At 46.2% G+C, this 20951-nt stretch overlaps 1 protein-coding gene across 3 annotated transcripts in view; it reads left to right on the top strand.

The window, feature by feature from the left end:
- ITGA9 (integrin subunit alpha 9) overlaps positions 1-20951 on the top strand; it is a 422798-nt gene that overhangs the window by 33697 nt on the left and 368150 nt on the right. For all 3 annotated transcript variants that reach the window (XM_033212029.1, XM_033212028.1, XM_033212027.1), the window contains exons 4-5: positions 1770-1893; positions 14773-14840. In XM_033212029.1, the coding sequence (XP_033067920.1) occupies positions 1770-1893; positions 14773-14840 (192 nt within the window). The remainder of the gene's footprint in view (positions 1-1769; positions 1894-14772; positions 14841-20951) is intronic.

The raw sequence follows: 20951 nt of genomic DNA on the forward strand, positions 1-20951 counted from the left end.
TGCCTGGTATCAGCAGCGGAGGCTGCAGAAGATAGAATATTGCTGAACAGCAAGTGTTGCTGTCTGATTCTTGCTCTGGAAGCTTTGTCTCAGAGGTGTATCCAGCCATGCAAAGTGTGAGGTGTCAGTTTGCACCTAGTGGAGGATGTCTCCCAGGTAGGCTACTCAGGGGTCAGGGACCCATTTGAGCAGGCAGTCTGTCCGTTCTCAGATCTCAACCTCCATGCTGGGTGAACCACTGCTCTTCAAAGCTGTCAGACAGGGACATTTACCTCAAAAGCAATATTTTAAGAAAATGCATTCACTGGCCAGGGTGAAGTGAACTGAGATTAGAAGTAAGTAGTGAATGCCCGGGAGAAGTGGACCGGGCTGGGCAGGGTAGAATGTGTGCCTCTGAGTAAGCAGGTCAGCTCTTCATCAGCGCTGCGGTGACATCCGGATGTACAGAGACATGCACGTGAACTGGGGCCACTGTCATGTCCAAGCAGCAGGTAGGGGCATGTTTGGTGTGGCAGAAGGACGATCCAGGCCTGCATCCCTCCTCCTGGCACTGCTCCCATGTCTGTTAGCAGAGCTGCCCTGCCTCATGGCATCTTGCGTAGTTTCGACCCTAGTTTTCAGAGGTGCCTCTGGAAAGCTGGCCAATGCATCTGTCCATCCTCTTCCCCAACATGCAGAGCTCTCACCCACCCCAAGACCCCTGGCTGTGAACCTTCCTTCAGCTTTCTCCTCAGAGAGGCCTTCCTTGACCTGCCTGGCAAAACCGGCCACTCCCTGGCATGAGGGAACTTTCTGGTGAGATGGAAATGTTCTGTCTTGCTAGGGCCTTGGTGACATGAGTGTGCACATTTGTCAAAGCTCATTTGTGCATTTTGCTGTATGTAAGTTTCCATCAGAAAAACAACTCTCTACACACATTTACTTCTAGTGAATGAAATGCATGCTGAAGTGTTTCTGTGGGTAGGAACATGCTTGAATATCAGCCATTCCTCCCTTCCCTGCTGTCTCCACATCAGCTCACTTCCTTGGGCCTGTCAGCTCTGAAGCCACCAGCTTCACCCATCTCCACTGCTCCAGACCTGCATCATCTCTCACTTGGTGTTCGTTTGCACTTTTGCCCTCCGGCAGTCTCCACCCGGCAGCCAAATGTTCTTTCCAAACTGTCACTTGGATCATGCTTCTCACCTGTGTAAGACTCTCCACCACTTCCCATTGCAGATCTGCTGAAGTCACAGCCATTCCCATGACCCCCGTGGTCCCACCTTGGCCCCTTCTTTGACCTTATCTTCCTCCCACCACAGTCACTCCAGACCACCCTTCCTTTCTCTTGAGCCTCTGAGCCTTTCTGATGATGTATCCTTTGCATTCTGCTATCCTTTGAATCCTCCCAGAACCCTCTTCCCATGTGCTCAGTGTGGTTAGCTCTTCCTCAGGCTTCAGGCCTTCCCGACCTCCAGTGGAAACTGTCCTTCCCACTCCCAGATTCTCTATTCTATAACCCTGTTTCTTTCCTTCCCAATGCTCAGGACTAGCTACAATCCTCATTTGTTGATATATTTATCTCCTGTCTCCTAGTGGACTCCCAGGGGCTCGTTCCTGTTCATACAGTTTTCTGATACCCAGAGCAGTGCCTGTTATGAAGGTGTGGCTTTCTGGCCCCTCTGCTCCTCTCTTCTCCCACAGAAAGAAACACCTGGCATTGACAGGAGTCTGCTTTGTGATCTTTTGGGGCCAACTTTCCTGCTCTCAAATGCTCTGTATCCCTTTAGGCCTGTGCTCATCGCTGGAAGAACATCTACTATGAAGCTGACCACATCCTACCCCATGGTTTCTGCTACATCATCCCTTCCAACCTCCAGGCCAAAGGCAGGACGCTGATCCCTTGCTATGAAGGTGAGCATGGATTGATATTTCCTCATCCCCCTACCCACCTCATGCCCTAAGCCCAGCTCCCCACCTCTGCGTACCACCAACTGAACATTTCCCCAGCTTTCCACATGCTCATGATAGGGCAGCACTCTTTGCCCCAGATGGTCTCTTGGTCCCCAAGGCCCTGCCCAGAAAAGAAGCAGGTACGAAGGGGGCAGCAGTCCCAGGCCTTTCCAACCCTTACCTGACTCGGCTGCAGAGCCCACAGTGCTTGCTAAGCTTCATGAAGTCTCAGGGACCGAAATGCACCAAGCCTCAGCCAAATGACCTAACAGCTGCCTTGGCTTTCTGGTAATGCCAGGTGCTATGTTGCCTTGGGAAACTTACCTTCTCTCTCTGGACCTCAGTTTCCCTGTCCGAATATTCAGTGGTTGGCCCAGATGATCTCTACAGCCCCAGGCAGCTCCCAGTCAGTCATTAGGCTCCCACACAGCTCCTGGCTGCACTGTGGATGGATGTCCTGAGGTGGTGGGGAGAGGAGACCCAGGATTCATAAAGCAACAGCTGGACAGAAACCTGACACTCTGAACTCTTAGCATTTCATAACATTCGAGGTCTGACTTTCCTTCCCACGTGGTCCTGCAGCCCGGGTAGATGCTGGAGAATTGGGCGCATCCTGAATGCGGTTTTAAGAGCTCCTTGCCAAGGTGCACTTGGAAGGAAAATGTATCCTTTCAGACTTAGAACCTTCAAATGCCTGGGCATCGAGGACAATCCCTAATAGTGATTGAGTCAGTCACTATTTAGCCCTGTCGAATCTGAGCTTTAAGCATTCAGAAAACACGGTTGTTTTCTTCAGTTTGATAGCTTGTAGTTTCCAGTTTTCTCAGCCTAATTTTGGGTAAGCTGGAACCTGCTCCTTCTCTAAGTTCTGGACTATTTATTTCTTAATTCCCCTCCTACTTTATTTGGACAGAAGTCTCACTGGCTTGTGTCCACATTGTCTTTGGGCCTCCCTGGGTTTTCCTAGGTTTCAAATTTTGTGGACACTAAAAAGGATTCATGAGAAACACTATATGGACACTGGGACCCTTCTGGGGACTCAGGTGACCCAGGTAGGGTGCTCTGGGAAACGTCCCCCACAGAAAAGCCAGCAAGATCTCTTCAGGAGGCACAAACCCACTCCCTATAGAGTGAGCCTTCCTTTGTTTTTTCTTTCTCCTCTGTATCAGCATTTGATCATCTCTGACTGGGCCATGTAGGGGAATGAAACTCTGGCCGTGTTTATATCTGTATTGTCCCAAACAGAAGAAAAACTTTGTTTTAAAAATAGATGATGATATAATCAATCAAGAGTGGAGGAATCGTTGGTTTCAGAAACACAAAGCATGTGTCAAGCCTGGGTTTCCACTGCCCCAGTTTACTCCTCCTTTTTCCCAAGGAAGAAAAAGGAAAAGCCTCTGGAACAACCAGTGGGGCAGCTCTTCAGGCTGGGAAGGAGCAAGGGGCTCAGCAGGGTGACAGAGGCAGTGATTGTTGAACCACACTAGTTATGCATAGGACCAGTACTTTGGTTTTCCCAGAAGATGATATACTGTGACAGGGACACATGGCTGTCCCCGATGATTCCTCTGTATACACCACAAGCACAAGGACAGCCCTCCAAAGAGGGAGGTGGAGCTCAATGTCCCTGTGTACGCAGGTCCATGTGGCTCACACTTCTGCATTACTTTCTGTTAAGTAACTGTGGATCATCAGTAGGCCAGTGTTGATCTGAGGTCTTTACACATTCTCTCATCTAATCTTCCCAGAAGCTGTGAAAAATGTTTTTTTCTTTTTTTCTTGGGTCTAATGATGGGTATTTTATTTTGGAAATTGTTCTAGAAGACATCAGTGAGGCAGGGGGAAGTAAGAATGGGAAAGGAAGGCAGCCCATCGAAGATGTGCTCCTCAGCCGTTACCTGGGCGAGTGGGTGCAGTCTCTGGGGTGGGTGCCGCGGCCCGTGTGGAGTGCACACCTAGAGTCCTCCTTCCTGAGGGCTGAGGGGGAGGGGCCACCTCCACCTGGCATCCTGTCCTGTGTGTGGGCTGCGAAGGCCTCCAGGACAGAGGTGTGGGTGCTGGCAGGTGGCAGTCAGGCCACATCACAGGAATGGTGGTAGGAGCTGGGGGGAGACAAGTGGGATACCCAAAGGCCAGCTTCTGTGTTGCCATTCTCCTGTGACAGAGGAGTAAGCGGAGACTCAGAGTGTATGTGAATTGTCCCAGGTCACTCAAACAGTAAATGGTGGAGCAGGATTTTGAAGCTGGCATCTGTCTGACTCAGCAAACCATTTTGTGTCCTGGTAATGAATGGTGATTTCTGTTAGTTTGTTTTTTAGGGTTTCTAATTTAAATGAGAAGTAAAAGCCAGTCGACAACCCTCACGAAACAAGAAAGGGTGACTGAACTATCCCAAAAATACAATGGACTTAATGACGGTTAAATGGAACTAGTGAAGAAATTAGCAAAATGATTATGCCCCTGCCCAGTCTTCCTTCCCATGGGCGCACATGCACTTTTATATGCTAACCCATTCATTGGCTTAGGGTGGAAAATAAGGGATGGATGGGTCTGACATGTGGAGTATTGGGGTGTAAGAGCAGCCCCTTAGAAAAATGGGAGACTAAACTGAAAGTTTCTATAGTTCTTAGCCCTGTAAGAGGAGAGGGGTAGAAGATGCTGAGTTTTTTTCTAGAAGACTGGACTGGACAGGTGGCTGGGAGTATGCTGGGTGTAGTGAGAGGGCTCTTGTATGTGCTCTGTTGGCTTTAGGCATTTCCACCTCCCTGTTTTGTGGTTTAAACTAGACCTACTTTGGCTTTTAAGGCCACCCTTATTTCCTCAATGTGGAAAAACTCAGTGATGCAAGTTCTCTGTTCCAGGTTGGGGGTCACACTGTGGTTAAAGACAATGGGAGGATTTTAAGAGTTTGACAGGACCTTTCACATACCACCTAGAGCAGTCTTTCATGAGGTCCAGAGAGGTGATGGCCTGAGTTTTTCTTTCTAATCTGTTATTCACATGCCACACAATGGAGAGGCAAAGTAGCTTGGTGGCCAAGGCACAGATTCTGGACCCAGACTGCCAGAGTTCAAGTCCTGGCTCTGCCACTTCCTCTTAACAGTGTAATCTCAGATGGGTTATTTAAGTTCTCTGTGCCTAACCAACCTCAAGGGTCTATGAAGAGGACTGAGTTAATGCTTCTAAGTCCTTAGAACACTGTCTGGCATATACTTGCTAATGTATGCTAAGCATATATATACTAATATGCCACGTACAACATACTATATTCTGAGCAAGTGTTTGCTAATCATCATAGGCTGACTGACTTGTGTAGCGAGAATAGAGTTCACTTAATCTTAAGTACTTGTTAGTTGCCAGATAGACAAAACCCAAGTGACACAGCTCCAGCTATCAAGAAGCTTCCCATCTACAGGGGAAAACAGAGAGGGGACGTGGTGTTTTAAAAGTGGGAAGGCCGTGTGGAGAGAGAATTTCCTGCCAGTGTGTGTCCTGCTGGAGCCTGTCCCCAAGGCCTTGAGCTGCATCCAAGTACAAGGTGGCATTATTTCATTTTACAATTGGAAAAACTGAAACCCACTTAAAGTCTGAAGGCTGTTGAGACTATGGAAGAGAGGGATGGTGGGAATTCGAGACGGGTCACAGTGGTGGGCACAGGGCAAGGGAGGAGGGGGACAGCTGCCTCTAAACCCACTTCTTGTGGGATGGTGGAAAGACCATAGGAGGGGCTGTGGGTTGAGGTCGGCTCTGCCACACTTCCACCTCTCTGGCCTCAGGCCTGTCAGTTGGCCTCTCGGTGGGAGTCGACGCTGTGATGCCTCCACTGCATTTTTGTCTTTGGGTTATGGTGAGGAGCTCCCAATAAAACTTGGGTGAAAGTGCTCAGCAAGACCACCCATTGTTCTATAACTGTGGCCTCATTGTAAGTCTCCATATGGGCCAGCTGTGCTCCCTTTACAACACTGGAAGGTCGGTTTGGTTGCAGAGACTCTAAATATGTGGAGATCTTTCCAAAATGTCTCAAGCTTTTGAATTCTTAAAAAAAAAAGGTCTCTGGTTTGGCACTAGGACATGGCTTCTCAGGTGCTTCCTGTTTCTGGTTGGATGGGAGAAGCTACCAGAATATCCTGTTGGAACCAGGAAATACAGAAGAAATGGGAAATAAAAATGAATTTGGGACATAAACTCATGGAGCATATCCTTCAGTCGGTTTAGTTTGTGTTTGTCTGATGTGAGAACACCATTACTAGCATATGTTCTTTGGTTTTATCAGAATGTGTGAGAAAATGAGAGCTTTGGTGGCACAATATATGGGGGAAACTACTTGTAAATTAAAGGGCAAGTACTATAAAACATTAGTTACTATTAACCAAGCTGTGATATTTTAGGACTCCAAAATGTTAAGTCAATGCATGTGATAAAATCAAGTACAGAGATTTCTTTTATCCTTTGCCCTTGAGACCACTGAGGCAAGAAGTCAGAACTTGGCAGGAGTGAGGCTGCAAACAAGTTGTCTTTTTATTGTGACAGAAAAAGTGACTGTGGAATAACTTGGTAGCAGCTTGGCACATTGACAAAGCGTGTTCAAGACTAAACTCTGATAAAGAAATGCAAGAGGTAATTATGATGCCATCGTATATTAGACCTAAATTGTGGAATCTGGCTTTACTACTCACTAATTGCTATGATTAAACCTATATGCTCCTACTTTCTGACTTGGTGACCTTAGGCAAGCTCCATGAGCTTGGTGCCCTCATTTATAAAATGGGGAGATTAAGATCTACTTAAGAAGTATATGAGGTATGAAGTGCCTAACACACTGCTCAGTCGAGAGTGAATGCTGCTCATTGTCTTCAATTAGAAAATGTGAATTTTCTAATTAATTTTCAAGCAGCATAATAATATTCTTCAATATTCTCAGAAGGTGTCTAACATATCCTGTTTCAGTGACTAGATAATGAAGGGTAGAAAACTGGATATTCCTAAAATGATTTTAAGAGCCCTTGGCAAGATTATAATTTCTCAAATACTGTTGAAGATCATATTGGGACAATTTGGTTGGTAAGCGTTCCTTCCCTCTTTTTGTAGATGACCTCAAAGTTTAACTCATGCCATGTTTAAATGTTCTTAAATTTGGAATTGTTCGAGTCTGAATTTTACCGTGCTTTAAAATTGTGACGGAAAAACTTCCTGTCGATTCTGGAGATTTCTGTACCACTCTTATCAGGGAATGACTGGCTTTTATTCCTAGTGTGTGTTTGCATTTCTCAGGACAGTGATCATTTCCAGGGAAGGAAATAGATTACCCATTCAAAGGTGAAGATTTTTTCCCCTTTAATGTTAAAAGTGGTCTCTACAGGGGATAAAAATCAATGAAGATCCATTTACAAATGCAAAGGAATTGGGGTTTTGTTGTGTTGTATTTTTGTTTTGTTTTTGTTTTGGAGAGACTCATAAAAGGCTAAGTTGATCCATTTAAAAATTCAAGAACAGACCTCATAAATTTTTATTAAATAAAGACCTCTACATTTACATAGGATTTTATGGTTTCCAATGAGCTTTAATAAACATTATCATATTAAATAAATACAGCAAATTAAAGAAAAGAGGATACAGTTCTACATTATGGCCAGTTAAACAGAGAGGGACTCTGAGGGGGAGAAAGGGAGGGTGGCCCCAGAGGACAGCCCGGGCTGTAAGGAGGAGGCCAGAGGTCTCCAGCAGCGCTCTCTGGGGCTTTCCAGCTTTTCTTGGAGCCAAGAATTTTAATCTTGGGCAAACCTATCTCCTATACTTCAAACGTGTTTCCATGTATTACATGGAATTATTGACTACCTAAACTGCATCTTTTGTTCCTCTCAGAAAAATTCACAGATTCAGATTCACCTAATATTTATTGAGCACCTACCTGGTGCCAGGGGTTGTGCTAGGTACTTAACACTTATGATCTTACTGAGTAATCACATCATTCTCGGATAAGTACTCTTACCCTTGTTACACAGATGAGAAAACTGAGGCCCAGGGAGCTTGATGAAGGTCACAGGCTTATTAGTCAGAGGAGGGGTTGACAGCTTTTAAGTGTGTAGTAGGTTTCTTTGTAGCTGCCTGTTCTGTTGGGATCCTGGTTTTCTTGGTGATTACTGGGTTCTGTGGCCTATCACAGAAAAAAAATTCATATTTTTTTCAATGGCATAATTTTATGAATTTTTTGGACACTATACTATAGACTTGTTAAGCTATGTTTCAGTTTTGCAATTATAGATACACTCTGTAGACAAGTCCCAGCAGGTACAGAGGGCAGACCTAGGCCCTTAGACTGATAAAATGTAGCCAGGAGACCAGTCTGCTCTAGTCTGGAGTGGCTGCTTACTGGAAACATTTGGTTTGGGTATCTGCGCAGGAGTTTGACTGTCTGTGCTTTTGTGCTTTGGTGCCAATTATTTCATGAGTTATTTTTTTTTGGTTATATAGATAAGAGGTTTCTATGTTGCTCAGGCTCACCTCCAACGTCTAGCCTTGCCTCCTTACACGCCAGGACAATAGGCCTGAGCCACTGCGGCACCCTATTTCGTGAGTCTTTTAGCTTAGGTCCCAAAATTGAATTCTGCTCAGTTCTGAGCTGGGTTTCTCACTGAAAGGTGACTGTCCCATGTTCATGGTCACTTTTTCTTTTTCTGAGAGTAGAGCATGACATAATGCATAGTAAGTTGAATGTCTATATATACATTATTATGTGCCTGTATTGTTACTTGCTGCTGAAGTAGGGAGTTGGCAAAATGGGTTGCTAAGTTCTGGGTAAAGGGAATGCTTTAAAGATTACAAAACTCCTTTTTTGGTAATATTAAAAAATTATTGGCCAGGCACGGTGGCTCACGCCTGTAATCCTAGCACTTTAGGAGGCCAAGGCTGGCAGATCACCTGACATCAGGAGTTCGAGACCAGCCTGGCCAACATGGTGAAACCCTGCCTCTACTAAAAATACAAAAATTAGCTGGGCGTGGTGGTGTGCACCTGTAATCCCAGCTACTTGAGAGGGTGAGGCACGAGATTAACTTGAATCCGAGAGGCGGTGGTTGTGGTGAGCCAGGATTGCACCACTGCACTCCAGCCTGGGCGACAGAATGAGACTCTGTCTCAAAAAAAAAAAAAATTATTTTAAAAAATAAATAACATAAAAATTACCATTTTAACCATTTTTAAGTGTACAGTTCTGTAGCATTATGTACATTCACACTGCCATGCCACTATCACCACCATCCATCCCCAGAACTTTTGCATCACCCCAAACTAAAACTCTGTACCCGTTAAACATGAACTTCCCATTCCCTGCTTTCCCCAGTCCCTGGCAACCGCCATTCTACTTTGTCTCTGAATTTGGCTACTCTAGACACCGCATGTAAGTCAAATCATACACTATGTGCCCTTTTGTGACTGACTTGTGTCACTTAGTGTGATGTCCTCAAGGTATATCCACATTGTAGCATCTGTCAGAATTTTCTTCCTTTTCAAAGGAAGGAATATTTAATAATATTTCATTGTATGTATGTGCCCCACATTTATCTATTTATCTGTTTATAAAACATTTTGTTTGAATGCTAAGAATGTTTTCGCTGGAAATGTGCTTTGTGAAGCATAAGGGAGTGGCAGAAGCAGACTGGAAGTTGGGAGCCTGGCTCTTGGGTCCTGACGCTGAGGCTAATCAGCGGTATAGCTTTAAACAAACCACTTGCTCTTTCTGAGCAAAAATATTCCATTTGTAAATAAATGGATAGAGTTAGAGTTATTAGGCATTCCCTGAAGATCTTTTCCCCCTTTAAAATCTTTCTCTCATTTAATTCTGAGGTTCTGGCTTTATGCACTTTGTGTTTAATGCACACCATAGCTTAGTCATCAATTATTTTCATAAAATGTTCTCCCTTCCTCTTTAACCTAGCTGTTTAGTTTATTTATGATTTTTTTCCCCATTTACAGGTGGTCCCTTGTAAACTGAGGGTAGTTTTATTCTCTCTTCATTTTTCTGTATAATTGCTCTTTTAATTACTAGAGCTCTGTCTGCCCAAATGCATTGTTTTCTGTATTATATAATTATCAGTTATTTAGATTTGCCACTTTGTTAGAAACAAAATGCTTGTTCCTCAGTGCCACAATGAAATAGCACTCGAACGTAAATTTAATTTTCTCAGTAAGGCAATTTTTACTTCTATAGAAGGATGCGATTCGTGGATGGAATAATGGTGAGAGCACACCTGGACAGGGGAGGGCAGGGATTCTTATTCGTGATGCAGGTAGCCCCTACTGCTGTGTCGTTCCCCTGTTTCCTGGGGTTGGACCACACAGTCTAAGCTAATTCCAACTGGCTCTTTTAAAGAGAGTAGGAGTATGATCCTGAGTGGCGGGGTGAGTAGTTCAGTGGGAAGGGTGGTTACAGAACAGGTGACTCAGGATGATTCGGGTCAGAGCAGGTGACCAGGGGTGACTCAAAATGGAGCAGGTAACCAGGGTGACTCAGGGCAAAGCAGGTGACCAGGGGAACAGATGTGAACTACTGATGAGAACTGACGGGAAAGTTGTTTACTGAAACTAGAGGCAAGGGAGCTGAAGAGAATCAGGAAGTTAAACTTTAAAATGGAGAATCAAAGAATAAGAGAGCTGAACATAGTGACATACTGATTCTTTGAAGAGAAACTTGGAGTTCATATATTTAACAACTCCATGGTGAAAATCAGAATAAAGATTGGCAAGCTATTTTCCCCCCAATATTTTGTTTTATAGCTAAGGTAAAGAATTACAGAAAAATAATTATAAAATTGATGTGTTAAGCTTTGAAAGACAAAACTTTCTCAAATGGGTAATACGCAGGGAGATTATTAGGAAAAATATATGTTATGCTGTATGTGAATCTTGATCTTTCTGTGGAATGGTTTTATCCTGGCCTTTTGGAAAGGGTGCAGGAAGTGATCCCACCCGATTGGTGGTCTACTTGAATTACATTCGTTAATGTAGGCTCCATGCATTGAGTTGCGGATTGTGAACATTTGGAAACCAGTATTTTTTTCCTCTCTGAATTGCCTTCTGTTTAGACAGGGCTTAATAAAACCAGCAGCTAAACCAAGGAAAATACTCCCATTTTTAGAATGGAGGAGCCATACAACGTAATGAATTAAAGCCTGTAATGCAGGCCAAGTAATTCAATCCCACCCATGGCAGAAAGAGTTCTATAACCTGGTTCCAGCTTCTCTAAGTGACTTCTAAGTCCCCTTGTTCAACCCTATATTTTGGGTCTCGGATTTGGCTTCCCCTATTTTTTTTTTTTGAGACCAGATCTGGCTCTGTTGCCCAGGCTGGAGGGCAGCAGTGTGATCGTGGCTCACTGCAACCTCTGCCTCCCAGACTCAAGCCATCCTCCCACCTCAGCCTTCTGAGTAGCTGGGACTACAGGTGTGCACCACCACGTCCAGCTAATTTTTGTATTTCTGTAGAGATGGGGGTCTCACTTTGTTCCCCAGGCTGATTTTCAACTCCTGGACTCAAGTGATCTGCCTGCCTCGGCCTTCCAAAGTGCTGGGATTACAGGTGTGAGCCACCATGCTGGCCAGCTTCCCCAAATTTAAGAGTTAGGTTTGTTACAGTGCCTGTGAGCTGCTGTCAGGCAAAGCCTGCTTTTGCCCTGCTTCTTTGAGGTGGATAAATGTTTTGTTCAGTAGTGGAGAGGGCACTAGCTGTTGTAGTTCTCTCTGCAGGGCCATGTACCTGGGGGCATTTGGAGACCGAGTGGACATGCCCAGGAGCAGCCAACTGCTGGGCCCCACAGCCTTTGTGTTTGTGCAGGAAAAGTTCTTCCTGGGAACACAGAAGACTGGAGGTCACCCCCACCCCCTCCCAGGTCCCTCCACCCTGCACTTCCTGCACTTGTCAATGGAGGGAGGGTGTGTGACCTGGGCTTGCTGGGGGTGTTGTTTGGGGGGCAGCCACTTGCCTCTCTCTGCACCTACCTCCCTTCCCATAGCTTTGTGATATAGGCTGTCCTGCCATCTCAGGTCTAGACAAGCAAAATCAAGTTGTATTTTTAAGTTTTTTAGATATGAGTATGGCAGAATAACCCTATGTATATACTCTTTGGGGGAAGAAAGGTCCATACATGAACATTTAGAAGATAGATTAGGGAGAAACCTCAACCTGCCCTCTTGACATGTATATGAAGCAATCAGGTTAAAATAATAGTGGTGCCCTTAAATCACAGAAGTAGCATTCAAAGGAGTAAAAACAATGGAAAGCATGCATGTGGCCAGGCCATGGAAGGCGTGGAATGTGAAACTGTCCAATCCAATAACACCCACTAACTTTCCTAGACTAGACTTGCCAGGCCCCACAACTACCCCCAAAGTGTGTGTGGCAGGGATTGGGTAGGTGGTAGAAGGTTTAGAACTGGATCCTACTCTACCTTGAAGGGATTAATGACAGAGTCACAGAAGTTTCTGGGACGCTGAGACACGGCCTACCCTCCGATCTGGACTTGGTTATAGGAGCCAGTCAGGGGGCCCCATTGTTTGATTCCTTACCCTAGAGCATCCTGAGAAGGCAGGTTAGACTTGGGATTTCAGAAATGTGAAAGTCAGTGATGGTACCCACTTCCATGTGTGTCCCAGGCCCTCAGACCTCTGGTGGGGCAGTCCCAGCTTGGGGAGGCAGAGGCTGGCCTGAAAACAGTGCTTCATGCTGCCTGAAACAGGGGTGCCTTTAAGGGCTTCCCCTTGCTGGCCTTTAGCCTGGGCCAGAAGTGGGGTACTCTTAGCTTCCAGTGAGGCCGTCGCCACCTCAGAAACCCCAGGTCGTGCTCCGAACATAGACCACATCAAATACAGTTTGGGGAGGAAGTTGAGAAAGGCACCGAAGTTCTCAAATCTCCTGTTTTTTGGGGGCCTTGTCATAAAGAGACCTTGAGACTGCTTTAAAAGATCAAAGAGTCCCACACAATTCCTATTCATGTCAGAAATTTATGAGTCTGAACTGGTGGTGTATCTTGCACTATAGTTTCATTCAGCTCACGGGGTCTGAATTTCCTTTGTATGTTTCATTTTTTCAAGAGTTACAATTGGGTGTTTAGTCTCTAGAGTCAGTGGATGGATATGCTTTTAGCCAGACTTTTCACGTTTAATATGTAACTGTTTAGGTTGAGACATTTTGATCCTTTTTGCCATTGTGCTATTTGATGCAGGACTTATTATTAATTTGTATTATTTCTTGCTGTTATGCAATTTGATGCAGGATTTGTTCATTGCTTTGCACTAGTCTCACTCCCAGCCCTGGTGCAAGATTCTGCAGGGAACAAACAAGGTCCTTTTGTTACTGGGCTGCTTTCTGGCAGGTCTAGCAGTTGTCCTTATAATAACAGGACAAGGCGGGAGAACTGATTTTGCCCTGCGTGGAAGAGGAGTAACTCAATTGACATTCTTTGTCATTTAGCAGTCGGTTAATGGCCACTTACTGGAAAATGTTACTAGGCTCTGTGGTGAGTGTTGTTAGAAACTGAATTACTCTGTATATTTCCCCAGGGCCCTTTTTCCCCTTGCCTGGAGTAGACACTCAGAACTGCAGGAAGTGGCACTGTGTTGCAATCATAGTTTCATTGTCCCTTTGTATTTTGCGTTTCAAAAATAATGATACTGCTTTTAATGGCACCAGAGACTTGCCAGGAGCCCAGGGGGTGGTACAGGGTCACTGGGTTATTTGTTGGGTAGCCCTGGCCTGAGGGTGCCCAGGGGTGGCCTGTGGAAGATCTCCAGCAATGTCAGCCTCACATGTGATTCATTTGAGTCACTCTGAACATCTCTCCACCTCCTTGACTTTACCCATGAAATGATTTCCAACATCCAGTCACTTCCCTGGGTATTTTTAGTCACTCACTTTGCAGAACCTTTGATGGGCTACAGAGGTGAAGGAATGGGTTTCTAAGTCCAAGCTGAGGTAGAATCGTGGCATTGCCATTTACTAGAGCTGCGTGACCTTAGACAATTTACTTAACCTCTCTGAGCCTCAGTATTCTTACCTGTTAACCAATGGGCATATGGGTTCCTAGGGATGAGGGACCCGTGAAATGATATGCCTGGAGACAGCTAACGCAGTGCCTGGAACATGCTAAGCACTTGTCAAAAGTTTCCTCCCCCTCTTCCTTGCCAACTTAAAATTAAAACTGCAGCGGTGGAATGCCCCCATTTGTTGGGTAGCAGTGTTGTGAGCTGAGGGGATGGAGGAGGAGAAGAGCTTATCTATTAGTTTTCTTTCCACCTGGAGAGATCTTCCCCCTTTCCTTCCACACAGCAATAGTGCAGCCGAATGCCAGAGGAGTCCCTTCTTCTTGCAGTCCTCTGCCAACAGCTTGTTTCTTTTTGGATGGTAGGAGGCATCCAAAGCCTCTTTTAGGGAGGGTTGGTCTTCATCCAGGAGACTCCACACTGGGATGGCCACATCATTCCATTTCTGGGTCATGTTTTCAGCTCCTTGGGCCTGCGAGGGATCTCTGTCCCTTCTGAAGTAAATGAAATAATTGTTACCAGCCTCCCACTTAATGACTGTGGCTACTGCTCCTCTTTCTCGCACACGAGGGGAGGAAGTCTGCTGGGGTGCTGGGCAGCCTCCCTACCCGATGGCACCACAGCATGGATTTTTGAGGTCTGGTGGATTCCTGAGACTTTGCTTCCTCACCCCAGTCTGGACGGCATCCCTGGGCCCAGCCTGCTGCAGTACTCGCGGGAAGTGGCCGGATGGCTCTGCTGGCTCCACGCACAGCTGGCACACACTGACATGGCTGTGGTTTGCTTCTCTCTCCTTCCTTCCCCCTAGAGTATAAGAAGAAATACGGAGAGGAACACGGCTCCTGCCAGGCTGGGATAGCGGGCTTCTTCACCGAGGTGGGTGTCTGCTGTCTGGGCATTTCTGTTCTCTTGTGGGTGTTCATTTCCCTGCTTATGTAATTTTGGCAGCTCTTAGAGGTGGGACTTCTGGAGTCCCAGATACATGAGCTTCGAGGGCGCAGATTCTGGTCCTTACACCGGAGGAGGCTATTTCAACCTGCCAGGAGGGCACCAGCTGGCCAGAGACCACTGGGCAGAGGAGGTGGGCTGGCTCATCTGGAGGCTACCCCCATTTGATGATTTCTATAGGAGTCCGCTTGACTCTGAGACCTGGGGAAGGAGTCGATTCAGGGATGTGTGAGTGAGACAACATTCAGTCAGGTTGTGCCCCATTGTTGGCGGCTGTGCAGATACATGAAGCGTGTAAGCATCCCCTCCTAGTGGCCCTCTCTCCTTAGTGAAGAGACTTGTTTGTTTTTTTGAGACGGAGTCTCGCTCTGTCGCTCAGGCTGGAGTGCAGTGGCATGATCTCAGCTCACTGCAACCTCCGCCTCCTGGGTTCAAGCAATTCTCCTGCCTTAGCCTCCCAGTTACAGGTGCCCACCACCACACCCGGCTAATTTTTGTATTTTTAGTAGAGATGGGGTTTCGCCATGTTGGCCAGGCTGGTCTCGAACTCCTGACCTCAGGAGATCTGCCCGCTTTGGCCTCCCAAAGTGGTGGAATTACAGGCTGAGCCACCACACCTGCCCTGAGAGACTTGGTTTTACACACAACTCTAACCATTCCCTTTCCCAGATTCTGAAGGACAGGACACCTGCATGCTTATGTGCCCTTGCGGTAGTATCATGACTTTTGGCTGGTAGTACATTTTTAGGGACTGTTTTCTTGTGTCATTCTTACGTACTGTAAGTTTGCCCTTCATATCAATTCCTCCTCTCTCAAACACTTTCATGACTGCCTGCTGGCACTGTCCATCCATGTGGTTGCTCAGGCCAAAACAAGAGTCCTTTTTACTTCTAATTCATCTGCAATCCTGTTGTTTTAGCCTCCAAAACACATCCCAAATATGACAGCTTTTATTACCAATACAATCGCCTCCATTATCACCATCATGCTTCTAGAAAGGCCACCACCAGCACCTGGAGGTACACTGGCCCTGATTGGTCTTCTTACCTCTATTATGCTTTTTTAAAAATTGTGGTAAAATACACGTGTTATAAAAGTCACCACTTTAAAGTGTAGTTCAGCGGCATTAGTGCATTCAGTGTTGTGCACCCGTCACTACGGGCTAGTTAGAACACTTTTATCACCCAGCCTGCATCCAGTCTGACCTGTGCAGTGTGCTTTCTGCATACCAGCCCCAGGGGCCTTCAAATGAAACCCATCCTTCTGACTCCGAGGCTTCCCAGTCACTGGAGGATTAGAATCTAAAGCTCCTCATCCTGGCCCCTGGACTTGGCTCCCTGAGGCCATCTCTCTCTTTCCCTCACTCCAGGATAGCAGAGAGCTGGGGGAGGGCATGGGACATGGAGGATGGAGGGAGGATGAAGGGTGCCCTCTGGCTTCCAAAATGAGGGCGCCTCCTGAGTCAGGAGCAAGACTGCCCACCTGCATTTCAGAAACTGCTGTTTAAATCCCAAGAGAAGTTAGACAGTTGGCAAATTCATAATGTCTGATCCAGAAAGCAAGCAAGAAAAGGCAGAAAGTCAGAAGTTTTATTATTTTCACTCTCAAACCAATAAATAGGAGATGCTACCCTCCAATCCCCATTCCACACCCTCAGTGATTGTTACTTCACTGGAGAATCATTTTTATGACAGTCGACAGAGTTCTATGCCTTGGGAATGGCACCATTCCTAGCCATTGAGGCCAAATTTAAAGATTCTTCTCTCACCTCACTCTCCTACTTCTAAGCTACCTTGCAAGTCCCACTACCTCCTATGCCCTCAAAACCTCTAACAATGACATCCATTGCTCTCCACATCCTCTGCCACCCCACAAATCTAAGCCACAGTTGTCTTGCTCCCAACCCACTGCAGAACCCTTCTGCCATCCTGCTTACACCCTTGCCTCTGGACAGACTGATCCCCATATGGCAGCCAGAACCACCTTTTACAAACAAGAAAAATATCATGGTGCACCCTTGCTCAGAACTTTCTAGTGTCTTCTCATCCTACTTAGAATGAAATGCACATGCCTTCCCTTGGCCTCCCAGCCTTCCTGACTTTCCAGGCTCATCTCCTACCTCACCCACTACATGGTATTTTCAGCTGCTGCTAGGACATGCCAGACTCCCACTGGTGGCATTGCACTGGAGATCCATTCACGTGGCTCTGTACACAAGTGTTTCTTTAGAAGAGACACTAATGGAGGAACTGCTGGGTCAAAAGGCACTCAGATTTGAATTTGATACATGTTGGCAAATTGCACTTCAGACATGTTTACCAGTTGACACTCCCCTGCATTGCGTCTGTCTCTATCTTCTCTCCCTCAGACTTTAAATTGTTGTTATGAAAAAACATCTCGTTTTAATGTCACTTTCCCTGATTATTAATGTCCTTTAATATCCTTTTAAAATATTGACCATTTGTACTTGTTTTCCTGGAAGCTGCCTGTTTATGTTCTTAGTATATTATTCTGTTTTGTTGTTGTTGCTGTTTTCCTGGATTTTAGGAACTTGTTGCATATTTTCAACACTAATCTCTTACCTGATATATGTGTTTTTCACCTGATATACAATTTTTGTCATCAGCCTTTTTGTTATCTTTTAAGTTTGCCTATAGTGTCTTTATCATCCTGGCAATAAACATACACAGTTGGTCAAATCTATCAGTCTTTTTTTTTCCCCCAGATTCTAAACTTCTCTCTTAGGAAGGTTATTCCTTATGTGCACTGCAAGTTGGCATGAGCAGCTGGGCAGAAGAGTGCCTGGGATCTACAACAGAAGTCTGGGCTGAACAAACTCCCATATTTTATACTTATATTTTCAATATACTTATATTTTTAATAACACTTTCATAGGTTGTTTTTAAAAAAGATTTCTATCTTTAATCTTTCTGGAATTTGTGTTATATACATTGTGTGATAGAAACTACGTTATTTTTCTAAATATATAGTTGGTTGTTCTGATACTGGTTTGTTAAACAACTTTTCCTCTCCCCGTTGAAATGCCATCCTGCCATGTGGCAACTTCACTCGTCTTCCATCTCAGTAAACATTTAGATCGTGTAACAAGTATGGCTGTTGTTCCTCCAACAGACCTGTCTAGTATCGTGTGACTTGAGTCAATAGGCAGTAGGGAACCACTGTAAGTTCACAAGCAGGTGACACACTGGCAGATGGCACCGTTGAAAGAAAGGCTATTTGGGCTGGGTTTGCCCAGAACCTTGGGAGTGGAAGGGCCTGAAGGGAGGCCTGGTAGGAGGCCATGATGTGGTCCAGCCATGAAGCAATAGGACAGGCTAGGGGGAAGCTTAAGGAATCAAAATGATTGGGGGAGGCAGAGAATATGAAGGAGGTGTCAAGGGGCTGGGTGGCCAGGGAGCTGTGGGGTAGAGGAAGGAGGGTTTGAGCCAGGCTTCTGGAGAATCGTGGTGCCCCTGGTGGAAAGGGGTTGCCTGAGAAAGAACCCAATGGGAGATGTAAACTGCCGAGTCTGCTTTCAGATACATGGAGTGTGTGATGTTTTTAGAGGACACTTGGACTTAGGGACTGGAGTCCTGCCTGGGGTAGAAACTTAGATTTGGCTGTTTCTCATGACTCTCGTAGGGGATGAGTGTGCTTAGTGTGGGGCGTGGGGGAGACCCCTCCCTTTAGATGGGAGGAGAAGCTAGGTTGATGGGAGACATCAGAACTCAACAGAGATGTTGACAGAGAGCCGAGAGAGAAAGTGTTCCCAGGAGGGAAGTGTCATTATGTTAGCTGCAGCTGCTGGCAAGTCAGACATTGGGCTGGGTGGAGGCAGGGAGTGGTAGGAGGAGCTGGCGGGGCAGGGGTGTGGAGGGGAAGTCCACCCTGTGCAAGCTCAGGGTGACCAGAAGAACAGAAGACCTGCTGAAATCCAGGCTCTGGGATTTAGAGCCCGAGGGAACCATGGGGTGTCAGCCTGTGCTGGCTGTGCTCTCATGGTACAGCAAAGTGGGGACATGGTGGGTGTACAGAGTGGCCGGGGAGGGTGGGCAGTGTGAGTGGGAAGGCAGCCCCTCTGGGCGCCACTGTGTCCTCTGACCCCGGCCTGCTGTCTCCTGGCCACTTTGGACTTTGGCCTCCGCTTCGGTTCCCAGGCTTTTGGCCTCCTTAAAGAAGAGGTCTTTGAACTCACTGCCTGCCTTGTTTCTGGAAGTTCAGCTGTTTGTGGCTGAGCAGGAAATGTGGTTGAAGGGGCCAGGCCAGCATGGCTCCCCTCCTCTGCCTTCTTGCTAACCTCGTCACTTGGGCTTGTCTTTTCTGTGAGCTGATGTCCCCTCACAGGGCAGACAGCTGCTGCCCAAACTGGACATGGATCTGTGTCCTTCTGGACACAATAGCTATGTTGCCCCAAAATATTTTGGCCTAAGGTACCTACTTGACCTGCAGATCAGTGACCCTGAGCTTAACAAAGCCCTCTGAGCTACGGATACCACCTGAGTTTTAGCCTGTCATTGAGGATTAGAGAGAATTTCCTGGGAAGTTTATTTATTTTTGTAGATGAGGCTAACAGAGGTAGTAGATACTGCTTAGCAGCAAGAGAGAATTTGGACCAACGGGGCTGGCGTTCGTGCCTGCTGCAGAAGCCTGGAGACACTTGGGTGGCAGTTTGTTCAGCACGGACTTCTGTTGTAGATCCTGGGCACTCTCCTGCCCAGCTGCTCATGCCAACTTGCAGTACACAGAAGAAATGTATGGCTTCTCCCAGACACACCTAGATGCCCTGGTCCCTCTAGGGGTTCTGCTAATAAATGCGTCTTGGGAAAAAGGTGCATTGCTTATACATGGGATTCCACAAATGTGATTTAGGTAGTGGTGGCCTTTGCTTGGGGCAGCTTTCATTTGTGTGTGTGACATTGACACTGGCTGTTCCTGGGTGGTGGGGAGCTAAGTATTGGTCACTTTTTCCTAGCACTTGTGAACAGCACCAGAAAGGTCACAAGCATCATCCATAGTGAACAGAAAAAAACAAATATGAGGGATTTCCAGGAAGGCACTGTCCCTCCCTTCAGCCTCAGCTCTGAGGGTCGCAGGCTTGGCCCTGTTTTATTTAGTATGGACTGAAGGGAGAGGGGTGTGAGCACTGGGGGTGGGATGGAGGGGAGTGGTAAAAACAAGAGCTGTTGGTTTTAAAGGTTTTTGAAGAGAGGAATGACTTTATCTTACCCTGTTTGTAATGTTTGAGAGGGAATGCAGTGGTATGGTAGGCATACATTTTTTAACTTTTATCCTGGGTTAGTCTAAGTCATCAGAAAGCAACATATCCCATCCCCACCCCCAATGTCCCAGAGAGCCTTTGCAGGCCTGGGCTGATGCTCAAAGCTTTGGCCTGTGCAAAGCCGCAGGTGGAGAAAGCTCTGCACTGTGGATACATCTGGGGCTCAGGAGGTTGCTCATTAGGTTCTTCGGTGCCCTTTGTATTCTATTTGGATGCTTATTACAAATTCCTTTCCAAGCTCAAGGCGAGGAAAAAGAGTCTCTCTCCTCTGATGAACTTATCACTTGTGTTTCTTATACTCTTTCTAGAACTAGCCCGGTCTCTTATGCAGGACAGATGAGTGTAAAAAGAATGAATGGATGGATGCTCTGCTGTGTTTCCCAGTGGAGAGTCCTGACTGCAGAAAGCCATCTATTTTTGTAAAACAATGAGATACCCCTGGGAACATCTGGCTTGTCATCAACAGCTTCCTTCAAGGGCAGTAGGATCTCAAAACCTTACAATGAAGTGCTCCTCAACAGTCATTTCTTGTCTACACCCTTCCGAATTATCAAAAAGCAAACCATTCTGTTGAGAATCTAGTGGCTTTTCTTCCATCTGTGTTCCTGCCCTACCCTTTGCTAAGGTTCTTCCCCAAATTAACCATAAAACGTATTGTTTAAAGCATTGTCCTCTTGCCTGCAGGCTCTATCCTCCTCTCTATCTTTTTCTTTAGATACTTCTGGCTTTTGCAGACACTTGGTCCCTGAGAATTCAGTGGT

Source organism: Trachypithecus francoisi, unplaced genomic scaffold (assembly GCF_009764315.1).
Source record: "Trachypithecus francoisi isolate TF-2019V2 unplaced genomic scaffold, Tfra_2.0 Lachesis_group0, whole genome shotgun sequence".
Classification (NCBI taxonomy): Eukaryota; Metazoa; Chordata; class Mammalia; order Primates; family Cercopithecidae; genus Trachypithecus; species Trachypithecus francoisi.